This window comes from Hippichthys cyanospilos, chromosome 7 (assembly GCF_059441005.1).
Source record: "Hippichthys cyanospilos isolate Australia breed blue-spotted pipefish chromosome 7, RoL_Hcya_1.0, whole genome shotgun sequence".
NCBI classification, from domain to species: Eukaryota; Metazoa; Chordata; class Actinopteri; order Syngnathiformes; family Syngnathidae; genus Hippichthys; species Hippichthys cyanospilos.
Genome location: NC_142375.1, coordinates 6,177,653 through 6,197,645, shown reverse-complemented (window position 1 = coordinate 6,197,645; position 19,993 = coordinate 6,177,653). Strand labels below are relative to the sequence as shown.

Sequence of the window (19,993 nt, the reverse complement as noted above, 5' to 3'; positions counted from 1 at the left end):
GACTGCTTTAGCGCTGATTTGTGATGGCATTATGCATCGAGGGTTAAGTCTTTTTTTTTTGTTTTTGTCTAGTTGGAACTGGGTGATTAATCTGAGGTCTAAGAATAAATTCAAATTGTGTCTAGTTGGAACTGGGTGATTAATCTGAAGTGTAGAAATAAATTCAAATATCGTCTAGTTGGAACTGGGTGATTAATTTGAGGTGTAGAACTCAATCATGTTTGAATGTGTTTTGCAAGGAACAGTGGGCAAGTATTACAGTAAGTCAAAACGTGTCAGCACCCATGTGGTTTGGATTTGCTCTCATTCAGCCTTTTGGGTCAACCCCCAGGGGCTTCGACCATCTGGGGACCCAAGCATCTTGGAGCTCCTTGGATCCCTGGTCGAAACCTTTGTAAGAGTTGAGTTATAAAATTTCAAGTCAAAGTTGTTATAAAGTTTTAAGTCAAAGTAAAGGTTTGGACGAAAATCTCCTTTCTCAGAAAACTCGAGTCATTTGTAACTCAGGGCCCACAAGGCAATTCCATTGGCCAATACAAGTTGACCTGTGGTACTAATTTCGAAGGTCCCGGGCAGATAATAGTTACGACATCCGCATTGAGTGCAGGAAACAATTGAGAGATAAACAGAGAAAGTCTTGCTGGCCCTGACTCCCCACCACTGTCTGATTCTTGTTCTAGCCAGTTCACATTTATTTCTGTTTATGTATATTATCAACTGATGTATACACGATATATTAATGTCTATTTTTTGCACTATACAGAATATTCTTGCTCTCCCTCAGTACCACTGTATCTAATCATCCATCCATCCATTTTCTTTAGCAGCTTGTCAAGGTTCGGCATGGATGTGGGAATTGTGGATCCTAGTACAGGGAAGCGCAGAGTCAGAGAATTTGTGCAGTAAGGGTTAGGGGTAGGGTTAGGGTTAACTAAAGCAAGGGGTTAAAAAGAACCAGGATATGCAAAAAAAAAAAAAACAGGACAGCAAGTGACTGCAAAGACAAAAGACAGGCGGGTAAACATGAAAATGATCCAACACAGACAGAAAGAAAGCAGGAAAGTAATTACAAGCCAAACTGATGAGACAACAAGGAACACCTGGACAAGAGACATTTGCTAGAGCGCGCTGATTGGTTAACACAAGGAGCGGGTTGACAAGGACAGTTGAACACAACCTAACTAAACAAGATACGAAGGGCAAGAAAAAGAACAACACCAGAATCCAAAGCGAACACAAACCCAGACCACGACTGGCTGGCGTGCTGGTGACTATCCCAGCCGTCTTCGGGCAGCAGGCGGGGGATATCCTGGACTGATTGCCAGCCAATCACAGGGCACACAGAGACAAACAACCACTCACACTCACATTCGCACCTATGGGCAGTTTGGAGTGTCCATTACACCTGCCATGCATGTTTTTGGAGTGTGGGAGGAGTCTCTGGAGAAGAACCACGTGAGTATGAGGAGAGCATGCAAAATCCACACAGGAAGGCCAGCTGAAATTAACCGGGACCTTAAGTGAAGAAACTGTGAGGCAGACGTGCTAACCAATCTGCCACCTTGTCACTTACAGTATTTAATCATGTTGATTCAATATACCGTTGCCGTCGCTCTCCTCAGTCACATCACTTCTTAAATACTTTTATGGTGTAACAAAAAAACAGTTTTAACCAGAAAATGTCTTTTTTTTCATTTAAAAGACGCGTGTGCATCTAATTGCCAAGCCGGCAACATCTTTTATTGAAAACTCATTTAAATGCATGTAAAATGACAAAGCAGTGATTCATACTCTCTCGAACTGAGCAATCGTAATCCCACTGAGTCGACCTAAACCAAATTGTTTCTAACAGAATCTATCTTTTTGCACCTCGTGTTAAAAACATGGAAATGTTTTTTTGCGGAGCGATGAACAGCTTCATTTGTGTATTTTTTATTGAATTCTTTGATCAAATTGTTGTGTCCTAACACGTTCCTCTCTTCAACTGTAAAATGTTAACTTCCCCGTAGAGAAGCGACTCTGTCTTACTTTTTGTTCTTTTGTATGTGATCATCTCTATACATCATTTTTTTTGTTCTTTTCTAGTTGATCATCTTTATACATTTTCTGAGTGCAGAGAAAATTATAGGCATCAGGATATCTGTAAAGAGCTACCTTCACCTTCTGTATTTGGTTACTGTTAAGTTTATAATTATTGTCAATCAATGATGTCTTCTGGTTACTGTACAGTATATTAAAAGATACGAAAAGGATTGTGGCGCAGTACTGTATTGGTGCTTTTTTTGAATAAAATGAACCGTATGCTCTTGTTTCACATTTTGACCGGGGCCAACAGTAGTTAATGCTTTCTAGCGTCACGTTTGGGATGTTACTGTAGTTTTCTGCAGCCTGTTTTCACAATGTTATGCAGACAGTTTTACATTAACCAAAAGTCAGACACTAGAGCGTCATTGTATAATAAGTTTCAGTGATCCTTAACAGCCCTTTGACGCAAAATACTTTCTGTCACGGTCCATTTCATTCATTTCTCCCTGAGGAAATATTTCATTGCAAATGTTTGGTGCATTCAAATCAGTGGTGGATAACCCCAGGGAAAATGATTTGTTTTTTCCACGTGAAGTGTCATTGTGATAAAATAAGGATTGGATTGGATTTTTTTTTTCAGGCACTTTTTTCTTGCTTAGACCAGGGGTGTCTAACTCATTTCAGTTTGTGGGCCTTTTGGAGGCAAATCTATTCCCAAGTGGGCCGGACCAATAAAATTATGGTATATATTGACATAACTTTAAAAAAACAAGTTCAATTTTTTTTTTAATATTTCTTTTTACTGTCCAAAATAGTAAAAGCACAACATCACTATTACGGTAATCATAAATCATTAACATTACTAATAATCATAAAACATTTCAAGTTTTTCACTCATTTAAAAAAAACTGCATCTTTTTATACTTGACAAAAATCATCTCGTGGGCCGGATTAAACCTATTTGCAGACCAGAACTGACCTGTACGTTTTCCACCCCTGCCTTAGAAAAACCAGTAAAATAAAAAAGTAGTTCATAGTTGTTGTTTTTAAATTGCTTTTTCCTTGTGTCAATGTTCAAAATGATACCGTTTTAGGTATACTTTTACAATTTGCATCGATATTAATCTTATTGATGGTCTGAGTGGCAAGGTGGGGGGGGGGGGGGGGGGTCGAAATGTTTTCTCATTTATAGGGGGGTCTTTGCAAAATATAATTGAGAAGCACTGCAGTAAGGTTACATGCCAAAGTTCACATTTCATGTTGTTTTCATAATAGGCAGAAGTACTCACGTGCACCATTGGAGCCTGTTATGTCGCGTGATTCCCGCCCCGGCCTGGATGCGTCAGAACATGCTGGTGACCGCACCATCCACGTGCGTCAAGCACGGACACCTACAGTGAATGTGAAGGCGGGGGGGCCGTGTTACCTCCACCCTCCAAGTTGACTTAAGTTTGATTTTTAAACGGATGTCCTCCTCTTCTCCTGACTCCACCACTGAGCCAATTCTGCATCAACATGGACATCAATGTGAAGAAAATGCAATATTCCGTATATTCCGAGGCGAGCGAAACGGCTCCTGGGAACTGGTGTGTGAGACGCATTCGCAGATGCATCCCGCTCAAGTACCGCACCGAACTTATTGAACTTCTCAAACTCGCGGGACCCGTGGTAAGAAGACCTGTAGATAGCTTTAATGCAGTGCTAGGTTTAGTACTTCTGTCGACGCCTTCATCAATAGAATGATTGAATGAAAAATGATTATGCTTGATGTGTTGTACTATATTCTAAGTCTAAGTGGTTCTAATGACGCATTTTCATTTGTGTGCGTACTTCTCGAGAAAAGGTGCAAGGTGTATCATATTAAAACAAAATTACCTGTTTAATTCATACTTTGAGTTTACTTTTAAAAACAAAAGTTCAGAAATACAATGTTAGTAAATAAGCCACAAATGTAAGTTGATTTGAATATTTATATTTGCGCGGCCGCGGCTCAGACAGTACAACGGTTTATCCCAATCGTCTGCGGTTCGAATCCCGCTCTGTCGGAGCCACGTGTTGTTGTGTCCTCGGGCAAGACACTTCAGCCACCTAGCCTCCGCTCCGGGGACTGATCGGAGGTGCCATAGGTGCAATATGGCAGCCGCGCCTGTCTGCCCTAGGGCAGCTGTGGCTACACAACGTAGTTTACCAACGATGGTGCAAATTGTCTTTACGTGTCATGAAAAGCCCTATAAAAAAAAACTAAGCATTATTATTTAAAGGAGAAGTAGAGTCAAAAAATGTCTTTACCATAATGTATTTTGTGGACCCCTACTAGTTTAAACACTGTTTTCAGATTAATATTGATTTTGTGGACAATTAATTAGGCCGTAAAATCCAATCGTTTTTAATTTTGCCCCTGGAACCTGAGAATAGCGGAAGAAGAACTAAAGGTTTAATTAGTGACAAATCATGGCTCACCTGCTTTATAAATTAGGCCAAGTGATGTTCACGAGCTGAGCTGTGATTGGTCATGGGCAACCGTGATGTCATTTCCACTCAACAGCAATCACCTTTTGATTTCACTTCCCCTTTCACTCCCGTTGGGACCATGCGTCCCACGGCTTTTCAAAAATATCGTAGCGGGCATAGGAATGAGAGCAACAAGATGAAATGGCATCCCAGCGGTGCATTACACACCTATCTACAGATCCTCGTCGCATTTAGCAACTTTTCCATCCACAACAAGCCAGTGTTGGGCCCACTGTCAACTGCGGAAGTGTTGTCTGAATGTCTAACACGCGCTTAAGCCACGGTTGCTAATCCACTGGGCTTTTTGAATGTTGTCTTCTGCGGCCCCCGAAAGATGGCTTGGCTTTCCCCGGGTGTGGAAAATGGCTCTCAGGCAGAGGTCTAAAGCTCAAATTATGGGGACCGGTAGAGATAGAGTCTGGCACTGTATTCAGAAAAATGACAACTAATCCAATGTTCTCTTTAATAGCAACAGTTCAGAACATTAATGGTTGTTTAGGACGTGAACAAGACCGGCGTCCCCATCCCCTCTCCCTGGTACTTTACATATACTTTATATATATGATACTGTCGGGTTAAGTCATGAAATCTGAGGACACACAATTTGTCACGAACCTTTCATTGCACAACGTTTGAGAGAAAAACAAAAACTATAGTTTCGAAGCAATATAACATTCCACGTGGGCAACAATGTAAATATGAATAGATGCTGAATGTCTTAAATAAATACCTGGTCATTGGGAAATATTGGTGAGTTTGCCTAGATTCCTTATGTTCTTTCTTATAAGAATTATGTTTTGCTTTGCAATAAAACCAAGGGGGAAAAAACCTACTGTCATTTTGTATGACAGCATTTTAGCTGTAATTTTACTCATTGACTCATTTCTGATGCCAATCTTTTTCTTTTTATAGAATAGAATAGAATAGAATAGAATAGAATAGAATAGAATAGAATAGAGGCTACTCTTGGAAAAGCACTGTGAGGTTTCGAAGGAAAAGCTTTTTGGAATGGTGTTAATGATAAACAGAGCACTGGTAAAGAAGTGAACATACTCACTCTTTTGTGACACGTGAGGCTTGAAAACAGTAGTTTGGTTTCTCCCACAGTACGCTTTGTTTTAAAAACTAACTGCCAATTTATTTGACACGTTTTCCCACAACATTTTATACTCGCACTTCTGAGTAACAGGTTGATCATAATTAACATACACTGAGGCAAGTCACACAATCAATCATCCAAAAAAAATCTGCCATGCGTTAATCTATTGTGTTATTTCCTGGTCAGTACCATCGATTGATTACCTTTTAATTTTTTTTGAAGTGATATTTGTCCTAAAGAAGGCCAATTTGCCGAGCACAGATCAATGTAGTTGGAGCATGGGAAAATGAATGGTAGCGGATGAATGGTTGTGCCTTTACTTTGAATATACAGTACAAACAAGCAGATATTTATTGTTTGTTTTTCCTATCCCAGATCATCTCCCAGATGATGATCTTCATGATCAGTGTTGTCAGCATGGTTTTCTGTGGTCATCTGGGGAAAACAGAGCTTGCTGCTGTATCACTATCAATTGCAGTAAGTAATTGTAATTGCGATAAGACAAGAGAGTGGTTTAATAGGACATGAACTATATAAAAGCGACCCTCAATGAAAATAAGTACTTTTACTTTAAGTTTAAGTTACTTTTACTATAAAGTTTGAATTCAATTACGAACTAATTTACCTTTTGGAACAAGTGATGAGTAACCATAAAAACCTTTTGAAAGGAACGTTGCCTACACTGGAGACATATCAGTCAAACTATGTGTTTTGTTGACAATGTCTCTTTAATTGCAGGTGGTTAATGTGACCGGTATTTCAATTGGGACTGGATTGTCATTAACTTGTGACACCCTCATATCTCAGGTAATTTCAAAGAAAATAAAACAACAAAGCTCGTACCTTTACTTGATTTATTTATTATTGATATTGAAACAGAACCGCTTTGACGGCGCTCTCAGAGTGTCTGACTTCCAGCTAAAACCAGCTAAACAATAATCTTTTGTATCAAGTTAGTTTACCTTCCATTTATCAAAACTCAAATTATTAGTTTGCTTTCGGAGTATCCTAACCTTGCTTATTTGATTGTGCCGTCGGGTAGACCTACGGGAGCGGAAACCTGAAGCGTGTGGGGGTGATACTTCAGAGGGGGGTCTTGATTCTACTGCTGGCTTGTTTCCCCTGCTGGGCTGTTCTCATCAACACTGAACCTCTTCTCATCGTTGCCAAACAGAGCCTTGAGGTTGCCAGGTAAGAGTCTATTCAACCTGCAGCATCTTGGTATGATATTGTTGGAAAGGGGAAATCGCTCAAATAACAACACAAACGACAATTATCATTATTAGTAATAGTAGCAGTAGTAGACGACTAGTAATTGTTGTCATTGTAAAAGCTCCATTTGAAAAAGAATATTTGACAGAGGTGGGCATTTCTTCAGCACTGACGGATAACGGGAAAGCTCATAAAATGGCGAATGAAAAATGTCGGAAATGCAACTTCCTTCCGTCGCTATAATAGTCGGGATTGACATTGTGTCAAATGTCCGTCAGCCCCCATCGCTTGATTTTGCTCACTTAAATATAATTCAACTGACTTGCATGATTCTCTGCTATGTTGCTGCATCTTTATAGTAAGAACTGCAATCAGCCTGTAGTCAATGTGACAATTATCAGCATTGCTAAGCTAAGTTCAAAGTAATGTTTGGAATTAAGTGTTAAGAGGTTTTTTTTATGTGTTATTTTGCTTGTTAAAAATGTTTTACATGAAGAAATTGCTCGCTGATGAGAGCATTCTGGGATGCGTTTCCACTGCAGGTGGTCACTCTTTCAAACAACCGATGGCCGATACCCAAATTTGCATTCTTTCTCTGATTGGCTCTTGGCCAGGAAATGCAAGATAGAAGGGCTTTTTAAATTCGCTATTTAAAGACGATGTTGTTATGTAAGTTCAACCTCTGCAATACTTTGTTTTACCTGTAGTGTATGTGACAGATGATATTCAGACAAATTTAGACAAATGTTAATGAACCTGTTGACATCCATCATTTAAGTATCATTAAAGTGCACTTTTGTCCTCTGCATTCCCTCAGAAAAATGGTTTTGGTTTCAGTGGCTTTGGTTTCATGTTACACTTATATCACTATGTTGTGTTTCAATTGCAGTGTAAGTGTAGAACCACATACATGGTGTTAATTTTAAGTGTAACTACAAAAAAGACAAAAGAAATAGTATGAGTCCAAATAGAAGTAGACAGACCAGAAAAAAAATGTCACCCTTTACTGGTGGTGAAAAGATGGGCAAAAATACACTGACGGACTGACAATCACAATTTCGGACTGATGATTACAATGTCGTCTGGCTTGAAAAAAATGACGGACCGACGATGGCGGAGAGTGGGCGGGGCTCTGACAAATGATGAATGTCAGACGAGCAAAAAAAAAAAAAAAAGAAAGAAAGTAAATTGCCCACCTGATATTTCACAGAACTTAAAATTAAGAAAACAAAAAAACTTTGTTCCAGGTCAAAAATGTATTGTACGCTGAAATGCACAAAAAGAGACGTATGATTCCAAAGCAAAATTTCACATGGTATTTGTGTGTTGTACAGCCTGTCACAACTTTATGTGAAGATCGCCATGCCTGCCCTTCCGGTGAGTTTCAATTTGCCTTGCAAAACTAGATGTAACATACACCCTTTGCTTTTATTGTGTAAGTTTACGATTTCCCTCTTCAGGCGGCGTTTATGTACCAGCTGCAAGGGCGATATCTTCAAAATCAGGTTCCGCGTGGCAACACAAAATCATTAATATGGAATTTAATAAGACGTAGATAAATATGAGCCAATGTGTTTTTGTTTGTTTTTTTTACAGGGAATTATTTGGCCACAGGTCATAACTGGTGCAATTGGAAACATCTTAAATGCCGTTATCAATTACGTTTTCCTGCATGTTCTGCATTTGGGAGTTGCGTAAGTTGCCCAGAATAGTTTTAGTAGTTAAATTTGCAAAAGGAAGATAGTCTGAATATATTTGACCTGTTAAGGGAAGACAGAGCAGCAATTCATCAGTTCAATTGAAGTTATTTCCTCATCTCACGATTTTTATTTTTCAATGACTTTTCCAATCTTCCTCCACACTAAATAGTCTTTGCTTTGTTTAGACAAGACACAGTAGTGTGATTGCCTCACATTATTTGTCAGATATTAGTTTTTAAAAATCCATGTTGATAAAAAGTGAGTTCACAGTTCAAATGACACTAATATTTTATTGTTTATTGTTTTTCTTGCTGTGTTTGAATGATGCTGTGTTTTGCCTTTGTTCAAGTGGTTCGGCTGCAGCAAATTCAATCTCACAGTACGTGTTGGCCGTGGTCTTATTTATTTATATAACCTGGAGGGGCTTGCACAAGGCCACATGGGGAGGTCAGTTGCCCTCTCACTCACCTTAAACCCGATAATGAATGAATGATTAGAGGTTCGTTATCATTCATTTTCATGTCCACTGGCACTATTTCCATTGGTACAGACCTTTGCGGTGAGAGTCCAAATGCGTAATGTTTTAACAAGATCGTCCAGAGGCTTTAACTAAACAATGCAATAGGTAGGAGAGGTGATGATTCTCGGTTATTTGCTCTGCAAGTGACATATTATTTGGCTTACGAATATTTATCATAGATAAATGACCACCTGATTACATTCAATGTGCATATTCAACCTGACACATGACATACACGAATACGCTCAGCGAAACGTGCGCATTGGCATTTCTCAAAAGCGGTTTAACGGACAGATCTTTGATCCACAGGTTGGTCACTGGACTGTTTACAAGAGTGGGGACCCTTCGTCAAGCTGGCCATCCCGAGCATGCTCATGCTTTGTCTGGAATGGTGGCTCTTTGAAGTGGGAGGATTCATCGCTGGTATAATTAGCGAAGCGGAGCTGGGAGCCCAGTCCGTTACGTATCAGCTCACAGTTGTAGCTTACATGGTAATTGAAATGGAAACTAAATCAAGGGTGGCCAACCTGGTCAACATTATTAGACCAGGGAGACACATAGGACAAGCAAACTAACAGATGAATGAGTTGCATGCGTCTCATAATTCTTGTGTTGGCCATCCCTTGATCCAAAACGTTTCGTTTGATTGCCATTTGGAATGGCTCACTCGTGGTTCTACACTTTCTACCTTTGCAGTTCCCGCTTGGAATTTCTGCTGCTGCTAGCGTTCGAGTGGGGAATTCTCTCGGTGCGGGAAACGTTGAGCAAGCCAGGCTGTCCAGCAAAATTGCCATCATTTGTGCATGTAAGACATTTGGATTATCGTGGTAAAGTGTTGCTAGTAGAACTTGATAGCAGTACAATTACAGTTCCTATGATAAGTAGCAAGTATCATAAAACAGGAGGCTCTGCTAAATTGTACAGGACTCACAAGGCATGTAGTAGGAAGGTAACTAGAATATCAGGTACCTGTATTGATAACAGATCCCAATCCAGGCACATGCAGAGCCTAAAAGTAGGGACAAGGTCTTGTTCTTCCCACACCATGTTATGTGGCAAATTGAATTCGTTTTAACATTCCAATGTTTAAGTTGTAGTGCATTCTAGGTTCATCCTGAATTTTTTCGTGAAAGACAAAAATATTTAACTTCATGGGAGCAGTTTATATCTTCAGTTGAGCTCGCTAATGATGAGCTCTCCCATCCAGGGGTGTCAGACTGCTTGCCAGAACCTCTTTGAGGCCAGAATTGTGGAATGACTTTCACCAACCACCTTGCTCTGATCAGCAGCCCCAACAATAGAGGCTTGGACTATTTTGATGCACCGTGCAAACATGCAGCAAATCGGGCTCAAGTGCAACCAGTCAAGACAACAATAATTGTGATCCAGTTAGCTTACAGATGAAACAACTGCAACAGAAATCAGGATAAGAAAGTTTGATCAAACCGAATTGTCAGTCCGTACCTCCACTACGCTAATAGATTTCAAATCGTTTTGTTTTTTTTTGTTTTTTGGGGGGGGGGGGGGGGGGGGGGGGTTGTTCAGCTTTTCTCATCCTTGATCAGATGACTTCAATGTAAAGATGATGCTATTATGGCTTTCTTTCTTTCAGTCATCGTGGCCTGTATTGTTGGAGTGACCATCACCCTTGCCAGGAATGTAATTGGCTACATTTTCACATCGGAGCAGTGAGTTTTATAAACTAACTTGAGCTCTGGCAATATTTTCCACAGAGAAGAACTATTGAGAAATGTTGATAAAACACCTCATATAGTCCCCATAAAGAAGAAGCTTTTTGGGGCAGACAACTCAAACTAATTGTAATTCTGGACCTGTTGATGTGTACTCATTCTCTACTTTATGTTGGCAATGGATTTTGCTGTCAATTTCAGGAAACTCTTTCTTGATCAGCTGAACTAATCGCTTGCTTTTAAATGTTGAATAGTGAGTGATGTTTCTAATTCATTGGGAATTCCAATGGGAACGTCAAGTCAAACCATACTTCACAATAGTATGTTCTATGCAGTTTGAATAGTCTAAACACAGTATTCGTATTATTATTGCATTTATGAATCATTGAATGTAACTATCAGCTAAATTGGAGTAATTCTTTGTCGGCACCTCTTTGAGCTTTTTGTGTTCCTCTGGCTGGAATATTAATATTGTATCCTATTATATTTATTTCATTTCTATACCTGTCCTTCAGAGACATTTTGGAAAGGGTTTATGATGTCTTGATCGTTTTCGTCTTCATGCACATGTCTGATGCTGTTGCGGTAAGAAAAAAAACATCCCTGTACACACACACAAACTCACGCGCACACACACACACACACACACACACACACATATATATATATATATATATATATATATATATATATATATATATATATATATATATATATATATATGGACTGCAATGATCACTGCAGGGAGTGAGTGGAGGTGTCATTCGAGGGGCTGGGAAACAAAAGGTTGGTGCTCTGTGTAACCTGGTTGGACACTACTTCATCGGATTTCCCATTGGTGTGGCCTTGACCTTTGCGGCAAAAATGGGCATAGTGGGTAAGACTAGTATATTCTGCAATCAAATGTGTCATATGGGATTAAGGGACACTGCTGTTATTTCTTTAACAGGACTTTGGACAGGGCTTACCATCTGTGTGTTCATGCAGGCTCTTTTCTTCCTCATATATTTGTACAAACTAAATTGGAAAAAGGCTGCTGAAGAGGTATGTAACTAAGTGACCTGAAAACATTAATTTAATTCAAGTGCTTTCCATTTTTAAAAATGTAAACATCTTTGATCAGGCGCAAATTAGAGCGGGGGTCCAGGTCACCTTGGAAGACAAGATCAAGATAGAAGATTTCAAGTCAGGCAAGTCCAATAGCCCTGTTTTCAGACTTATCACAAGTCTAGCCGTTGCAAATATTTAGCTTCTGCTACATCTGAGACTAATCCCAAGAGCTGGCTGAAACCTTTAGTTTTGACCATCAGAATGAATAGTGCTGTTTTCTTTCGTCAATCATTAAATAATTTAAAAAAACAACATTGAAATAAAACATTGCCTATCCTATCCATGGCAGGCCCCCTCACACCTGGGGTTAGGGTTAGGGTTGATGAGTTTAATTTGGCACAGAGCTTTGTTATGGCTCCATTAGCGCCTTCGCTAATATCATTAACTGTGACTGCAATCGCAGCTGGGTGCTTTGCATTTATGTAGTAGGCTAAACTTGGGCTGCTTCTGATGTAAGTTCCTTCATTCTTACAAAGAAAGCATCAAAACGTATTTAATCAGCATAGAGAAAGCACCAATTTAGAGATTAAATGTTAGATGAACAGGACCAAACGAAAATGGCAACATGGTGGAAGACTGGTTAGCATGGCCGTCTCTCAGTGTAGAGGTTACGGGTTTGCTTCCGGCTCTGGCCTTCTCATCTGGAGTTTGCCTGTTCTTTTTGCAGCTGCATGGGTTTTCTCTGGGAACTCTGGTTTACTCCCTCATTTCAAAAACATGCATGGTAGGGTTATTGGACACCTGAAATTGTTCTTAGGTGTGTTTGTGAATATGAATGGTTGTTTGTCTTTGTGTGTGCTGCAATTGGCTGGCAAGAGTTCAGGGTGTCCCCCGCCCACTGTCCCAAGACATCTCAGGTAGACACTTGAGCACATCCATGACGAGGGTTTGGATAATGCGTAGATGGATGATTTAAAAAAGATATGTTTTCTTTCGATGACTGTAATGAATTTATCACCAGCAATTTGTTAATCTGACACATCTAACTTTAACACAGTACAATGTGGGACAAATACATTGACGGTCAACAATCCACTCCCCCAATCCCGCAAAAAATATCATCAAATAAACAAATTTAAAATGACAACAATTTTTTAAAACGGTTCAAGTTTTTGTCTGTAATTATATCTGTATTAGTGTAAGTGTGCAGAAACCGAAAGGGAATTTACATGATTCGTTATTAATATTGGTGAATTGATTGGTCGATTTTATTTCTACCGAATATCATCGTTGTAATCGACCGAAAAAAAAAAATAGATTGGTCAGACTCTAATAAATATCACAAGTGACATGCGGAAGGGAAGTGGCTGGGCCAACAAGAATTAAAAATACCTAACCAAATGTGTTTTCATTTGTTATATTTACTCAACATGGCATTATTTTCCAGATTGTCATTACTTATCATTACTGTTTATTGCAAGATTAGAATCCAATTTATCATAATATATTTGTCCCTAACATATGTATATGTGTAATATTTTTGTCAGTAAAACTACATTTTGTCTTATTTGATCTACAGACTCAAACATCACTCAAGTCCCAGTTGCTGCCCCGACATCCGGGTGTGAGAGAGCTTCAGAGGAGCAACAGATTCCAGACCAGCTCGGGACTTCAAACACCATCGTTGGCGACGTTCTCACGTTAAAACAACTAGTTTTACGCCGTGGCTTGGTTTTACTTGCCATGGTTCTCATCTTGATAGTTGGAATCGTTGCCTGTCACTTCTTTCTCATACTGCTGAAATGAGTTTTGTGATGATTTGGGACTGACAGTCATCCACTGAAGTCACTCTTTTTTTTTTGGTTTGTTTATTTTATTCACTGTAAATTTCATATTGTAAGCAACACTGGTATATAAATTGCAGCAAAAATTTAGCAAAAAAAAAAAAAAGTCAAGGAGAAGCTGCTCCGTCTTATATTTACTGTACATAGAACAGAAAGATGGTACATCGAATTAAAAATAAGATAAAATAAAAATGTCATGTATACTTATTTTAATGGCCTGCTTATAGCAACAGTCAGTCTTCAACAGACTGAACATGCCTGTGTGTTTAGTACCAACATCTTTTCAACACAACACCAAAAGAATACTGCAGAGTAAAAAGCAGTTTCAACTCAAAATCAATATTTCGATTGTGTCGTCTTCTGTTGCACTGTTCATATATATATATATATATATATATATATATATATATATATATATATATATATATATATATATATATATATATATATATATATATATATATATATATATATATATATATACTGTATATATATATATATATATATATATATATATATATATATATATATATATATATATATATATATATATATATATATATATATGAAACTCTTACAGGGACCACCTGTATGTGTTACAGTATGTTACAATTTGTTTGTTGTTTGTTGTGACAAGTATTTCTGCCCTCTTCATAAATAGGTCATTCATGTTTTCACTTGCTTGTGCAGGTGAAACAAATGAGCTAACCATGAAAACATGTTCATACAGAAGAGAAAGCAAATGGCCAACACAACAGTTACCGTACCCTCTCCCTTGAAGTCTGCGGTTATATCAGCAGCGGTACGGACGTTGAATTAAGGTTAAATCTGTACATGATCAAACATGATAACAATGGAGAGTTTACACTTGAAAAAACATTTTAGTTATCTAGTTAAGAGATTTCCACCATTCCTACAGGAACCTATCGAATTTTTTTATATATATATACATATATATATATATATATATATATATATATATATATATATATATATATATATATATATATATATATATATATATATATATATATATATATATATATACAATTTTGACGTTTCTGTCTTTTACATGTATTAGCGGTTAACATAAGTATGGATTGCCCGCCATACGGCAAATTTGCGTTAGGATCCCAACCGCGGAATGGATTAATTTTGTAAACTGGGGGCCCACTGTATTGCTACTGTATATGTTGTATAATTTGAATTTGAATTTGACAAAGTCAATCAGTTCGGTGCAATATTTGAGCTGGAAGCTTCTGCAACTATGTCTTAAACACAAATTCCCAGGAGCTGTTTTGTTACTGAATACACGGAATATTGCTCTTTCTTCAAATTTATGTTCATGTCGATGCAGAATGCGTTTACTGGCTGAGTCAGGAGAAGATCGGACATCCGTTTAAAAAAATATCTAAATTAAATTCTGTAACCCCCCCTACCAATCCCGTTCATTGTAGAAGTCGGTTCTCGGTGCACGAGGATGGTGCTGTCGCCATGATGCTCTAGACGAGAACCACGCCACGCAACAGGCTCCAATAATGCACGTAAATGCTTCTGCCGACTGTGAAAACAAAATGAACTTAAGCATCTAACCAAACTGTATGTAGAATCCAACAATTAGATCAAATCCAGACCAAGCAGTTGCTGGCACGTTTTGCCCACTTTTGATTGCAAAACTTATTCAAACATGATTGAATTTATTTCTATTACTCAGATTGAACACCCAGTTCCAGCAAGACATAAAAATTCGATCTAACCTCAGTGCATAATGTGATCACAAAAAGTGGTACAACATCAGCCATATTCATGGATTTATTCTTTTATCTAGCTACACCATGTAAGGTGTTGGGTGAAACTGTGAAACCAAAAGTTCAATTGAAAGAATTTTTCCCACGTTAAAGACAGTTATCTTAATACTGTTTTGTTACAATGTTTATGATGTCATCCTTTGTGCTTACTATTACTCGTAAACTTTATGACAACACAACTTGCAACAGTAGACACATGACAAACTGGGTAGTTCGATGCTCAAGGTTTTGTTGAACACTGATGACATCCCTTTACATAAAAGGGTGACGGTGAATTTCCCGGAGTTTAGAGATGATGTGATGATTTGTGTTCATTTTGTAAACAATTAGTTAGAAGATCTTATTGAAGAAGCAAAAGCAGGGGGAGGAGAAGGAAAGGATTTGGAGGCAAGGAACATTTAGTTATCTTACTGTGATATCATTATGTATTTTAGGATCATGCTTATTTTTATTTTCTAACATAATGGGGGGTTATGAAAACAGCATTGTGTATGGCAACAAAATCAGGTGATTTGTGTACCAAATATGATTTATGTTCATCAATGTTCATGTTTATACATACATATCCTATTGGCTTTATCCATGCAGCTGAGCACAAAATACAGTAATTCATACCTGTATATGGCTGGGTTTTGAGGTGAAGTAACTGTCTTTGTTGAATGAGTATTTGTACTATGGCTGAAAATGGTAAATGCTGTCAGATGTTGTTGAAAAAATTTCTGCTAATTTTACTGTTAACAAAAATGTGAAATAGTCCAATTCTCTAATTATCATTCTTTAATATAAACGTGTTCATTTTTTTTTCTTACAATACTGGCATATTGAACGTTCTCCAAACATGTAGTCGTATGCCAGAAGTATGGTGGCGCAAAAGCTCCCCTTTGCTCACAATTCTCATGGACATGAAAACATCTAAAAACAACATGCTAAACTTTAAGCATGCAAGATATTTTTAGTAATCAAACTCCACCCCAAATAGAAAGCAGTGATCAATTCAGAGCTTAACTGTAATCTTGGGGTGTGATTTTCCTTACAGGACCAGCCATAAACCACTCTAAAAAGGTTGGTGATTTTCACACTGCATTTGTCTGCCAAAAATGGAATGGAATGCCACTCGCTTTCAACTGGCAAGCATAGAGAGGCGTCGCAACGACGAGCGAGAACGAAAGGAGAGAATTTTTAACGACAAGCTGAGAATCATCGGCGTCGACAAGAAAGGCCTTGACAAGCAGGTGGATGATAAGAAAAAATGGAACGACGCCGAAAGGCTGGAGCAAGACACCTTTGAGGCCCAATTCCTCCACAACAGCAAGCAGGCGTACCTTCTCCAACTCCGAGAACTAAAGGAGAAACACGCAAAGGTGAAGAGCAGTTTTCGAGAGCAATACGAGCACGCCATCGAGGAGAAGTTGAACCGAGACGATTCCGAAGAACCGGTGGAACACATGATGCCTCCCGGAATGGCGGGCGAGGACCCGGACAGCGACGATCGAATATGCAGGCAGAAAGAGCAACTGAGGGAGTGGCTGCTCCAGCAACAGACCCTGCAAGCCGTGGAGAAAGAACGAGAGAGGATGGAAAAGCTGGACGACGACAAATTCAGAGTACACATCGACAATGTGGCCATGGAACTGGAAAACGCTCAGGCGGATCGAAGGAGGAAAAACGCCGTGGAAATGAACCGCTTCAACCGGGCCATGGCTGAAGAGAGGAAACGGCACGAAAGGGAAATGGACGACGACCCCACGGAGGTACGGCCGACCCAGGTGGGGGTGCCCGGCTTCTTTCACAGCTACGACAGGAGGCCGCGTCCCGAGAGCGCCGAGCAAATGAAAAAGTTCTGGAACCTTCAAGTTGAGGAGAAAATGATGACAAAGCTAGAGGGGATCAGAGACAAGCAACAACACGCCCGTTGGTGCTCCAACGCGGCGCGCTCGGCTATGATCCTCCAGAGGCAGCAGGAGCGACTGAAGAAGGAGCTGCGGCGAGAGCTGGACCACAACAACATCACCACCGCCGAATACGACAGACGCGCCAGACCCGACATTAAAAGGGGACGCGTCGACGAAGGTTTCTTCGCTCAATTCAACACCTGCAGCCGCTGAAACCCTCATGCCTAAAACAGCTGGACAGATCCCATAGTGGCCATAGTTCCAGAAAGGTCGGAAGCACATTCAAATGGCGTCAATAAATACAAACTTCAAAATTCACGACTGTGAACTGAAGGCAGTAAAGTGACTGAAAAAATAACAAAGATATTTGGATCAGAAAATTCCAAATGTTCAAACATTCATTTTTCAAGAACAGTTTTGTTTCTCGGCCAGCATTTTGTCAGCGACTGTATAGTAATGTATATTTGGGGATTTATCTTTGACGGAAAACTGAATTAGAGGGCGTTTCCAAACCTTTGACCGGCACTTCATATGAAAAATGTTAACTACCACAGTGAGGGGGACACAACCCTCAGGCCTTGTTCAGTTTCATTACTCATTTTGCTTCTTTGTTTTGTTCAACAAAGGTTCCTGTCCTTAGTTAAAATATCCTTTTAACTATTTTTCATCAATCCCTTTTCCATACACTCATCCTCACACTTGTGACCGATTAGACAGAGCCTGTCCCAGCAGATTTTCATCTGATTATGGTGATACTTAACCCTAAATACTGTACTTCAATAGCATTTCTTACAAAGTATGATCCCAAAACACTGTGAAGGCATTTCAAATGTATACAAGCAACTTCCAAAACAACTTCAACAATGTGTTGTTTATGAAGCATATTTTTAAAGTGCTTTATAAACAACACCAATAAACATTGCTGTTACTGTTTATAATCTTAAAAACTGACAGTAGCAGCAACAATGGCTATGTGGCAGGAGGGGCCCTGACACTTCTGTGGGGACGTGCATTGGTGAGAAACTTGTTTACTTGGCCAAATCTGCTGGATGGCTTAGTAGAGATCATATCTTTGAGCAAACGCTTTGGAACATCCATGCAAAAGATTACGGACAATTCTGTTTCATAATTTATCTGTTTCTTATGTCTAAGCCAAGAACATCATGTGTGGGAATATATACACTTTGTCCAGTCTTCTGAGATGATTATATTCACATTTTGGATGTAATTTTTCATTTTTTATATTTTCATCCTCTCTGCCTTTCTATACTGTCTGTCACAAAGACATAGTTTATCAACAAATGAGAATAAAAGAATAAATGTGACTCTTGTCCAGTTAATCTTCCACAAACACGGTTTTGAGGGTGGCAAAACATCCTTTACCCTTCAGTCTGAGCAGCTCAATGGTCCACAGACTGGTGGTTGGAGACCACCACAATAAAGGGGAATTCACTATTTTCAAACTTTCTCAGTGAAGAATGCAGGTGGCCTGCCATGGTTTTTGGTCATGTTCTTTCTGGGGCAAATGTTACATGGTAAAAATGGCAAATGTCACAGGCAGCTTTGTTTTATTTCAAATACTTAATTGAATAACAAACGAATAAGCTACAAAACAGTTATATACAAAACTACAAAACAGAAAATAACAGGTGTGTGAAAGCCCATGAATTTTTCTTTACATATAAATTCAACAGTTAAGAAACTAATGAGCTGGGTGAACGCACATAGATTTTTAGAGTACAAGAATGTAATTCACAAATATAATATAATATAATATAATATAATATAATATAATATAATATAATGTAATGTAATGTAATGTAATGTAATGTAATAATTTTTTTCACAAAGCCACACAAGCGCAGGCAAACAGATTACACTCTGCGATGGTTAAATAATGAAATTAGATAAGACATTTTTGTAATTTCACCAGAGCCACATTGTCGATTTGTTGAGAGACAAAACAGCAAGAACAAAACTGCAAAATCCGTCTCCACAGAACCAAATTTGGACAGTCAGCAATCTCGAATCAACAGTAGTAAACTTTGGAACATACTGCCATCAGACACAAAATCCATCTCGGACTTGGAAATGTTCACCTCCAAAACCAAAACCTGGCTAAAGAAAGAAGAAAAATGCACTCATCTGTAAATAGTGTGGCAATCGTGTGGTATGTTTTGGTTTGTGCTATGTTTTGTTTTGGTTTTAACTTCTTTTAAAATGATACACAATGTATATTTGACCTTAGCACTTGTACAGTGTTGGACATTTGATGTAATATTGGACTACTAATATTTGAATCATGAAATGTCTTTGGTGTTTGTATTTGATGTGCAGTATATTTGACACTTTTACCTTTTGTACTGTTGTGAAAGACCCCAGAGTTGAGAATTAGCATCCATTAGAACCTCTACACGCATCGCATCAGCTGCAAGCCTGTAACTTTCTCTGACTGCATTGCTCCTAATAAATAAAGTTTGATTCACTCATGCAGCGTCCCTCCAACTTCTCCAGGCAATTCTTGCATTCTCAAACGAGATGCAGGTACCAGGGATCCAATGACTTGCAACACTTTCACAATAGAGTTGCTAAACTCATATCACTGACGGGCTCCCGCTAACATAATGCCATTTCTGAACTA

General features: G+C 38.8%; 2 protein-coding genes across 2 annotated transcripts; both read left to right on the top strand.

Moving 5' to 3' along the window:
* The first annotated feature begins 3,486 nt into the window (after positions 1 to 3,486).
* On the top strand, positions 3,487 to 14,024 carry LOC148420813 (multidrug and toxin extrusion protein 1-like). The gene is made up of 16 exons (XM_088419762.1): positions 3,487 to 3,693; positions 6,011 to 6,112; positions 6,374 to 6,442; positions 6,678 to 6,826; positions 8,182 to 8,224; positions 8,308 to 8,352; positions 8,444 to 8,541; positions 8,897 to 8,994; positions 9,377 to 9,558; positions 9,764 to 9,872; positions 10,680 to 10,755; positions 11,274 to 11,343; positions 11,503 to 11,635; positions 11,708 to 11,802; positions 11,882 to 11,948; positions 13,388 to 14,024. The coding sequence occupies exons 1-16, from the start codon at positions 3,541 to 3,543 to the stop codon at positions 13,612 to 13,614; spliced, it is 1,716 nt and encodes a 571-aa protein (XP_088275888.1). The 5' UTR covers positions 3,487 to 3,540; the 3' UTR covers positions 13,615 to 14,024.
* Positions 14,025 to 15,799: 1,775 nt separating this feature from the next.
* Positions 15,800 to 18,605, top strand: LOC148420812 (RIB43A-like with coiled-coils protein 2). Its single transcript, XM_088419846.1, has 2 exons — positions 15,800 to 15,967; positions 16,497 to 18,605. Exon 2 carries the CDS (start codon positions 16,558 to 16,560, stop codon positions 17,563 to 17,565), a length of 1,008 nt encoding a protein of 335 aa, XP_088275972.1. The 5' UTR covers positions 15,800 to 15,967; positions 16,497 to 16,557; the 3' UTR covers positions 17,566 to 18,605.
* Positions 18,606 to 19,993: the final 1,388 nt, after the last annotated feature.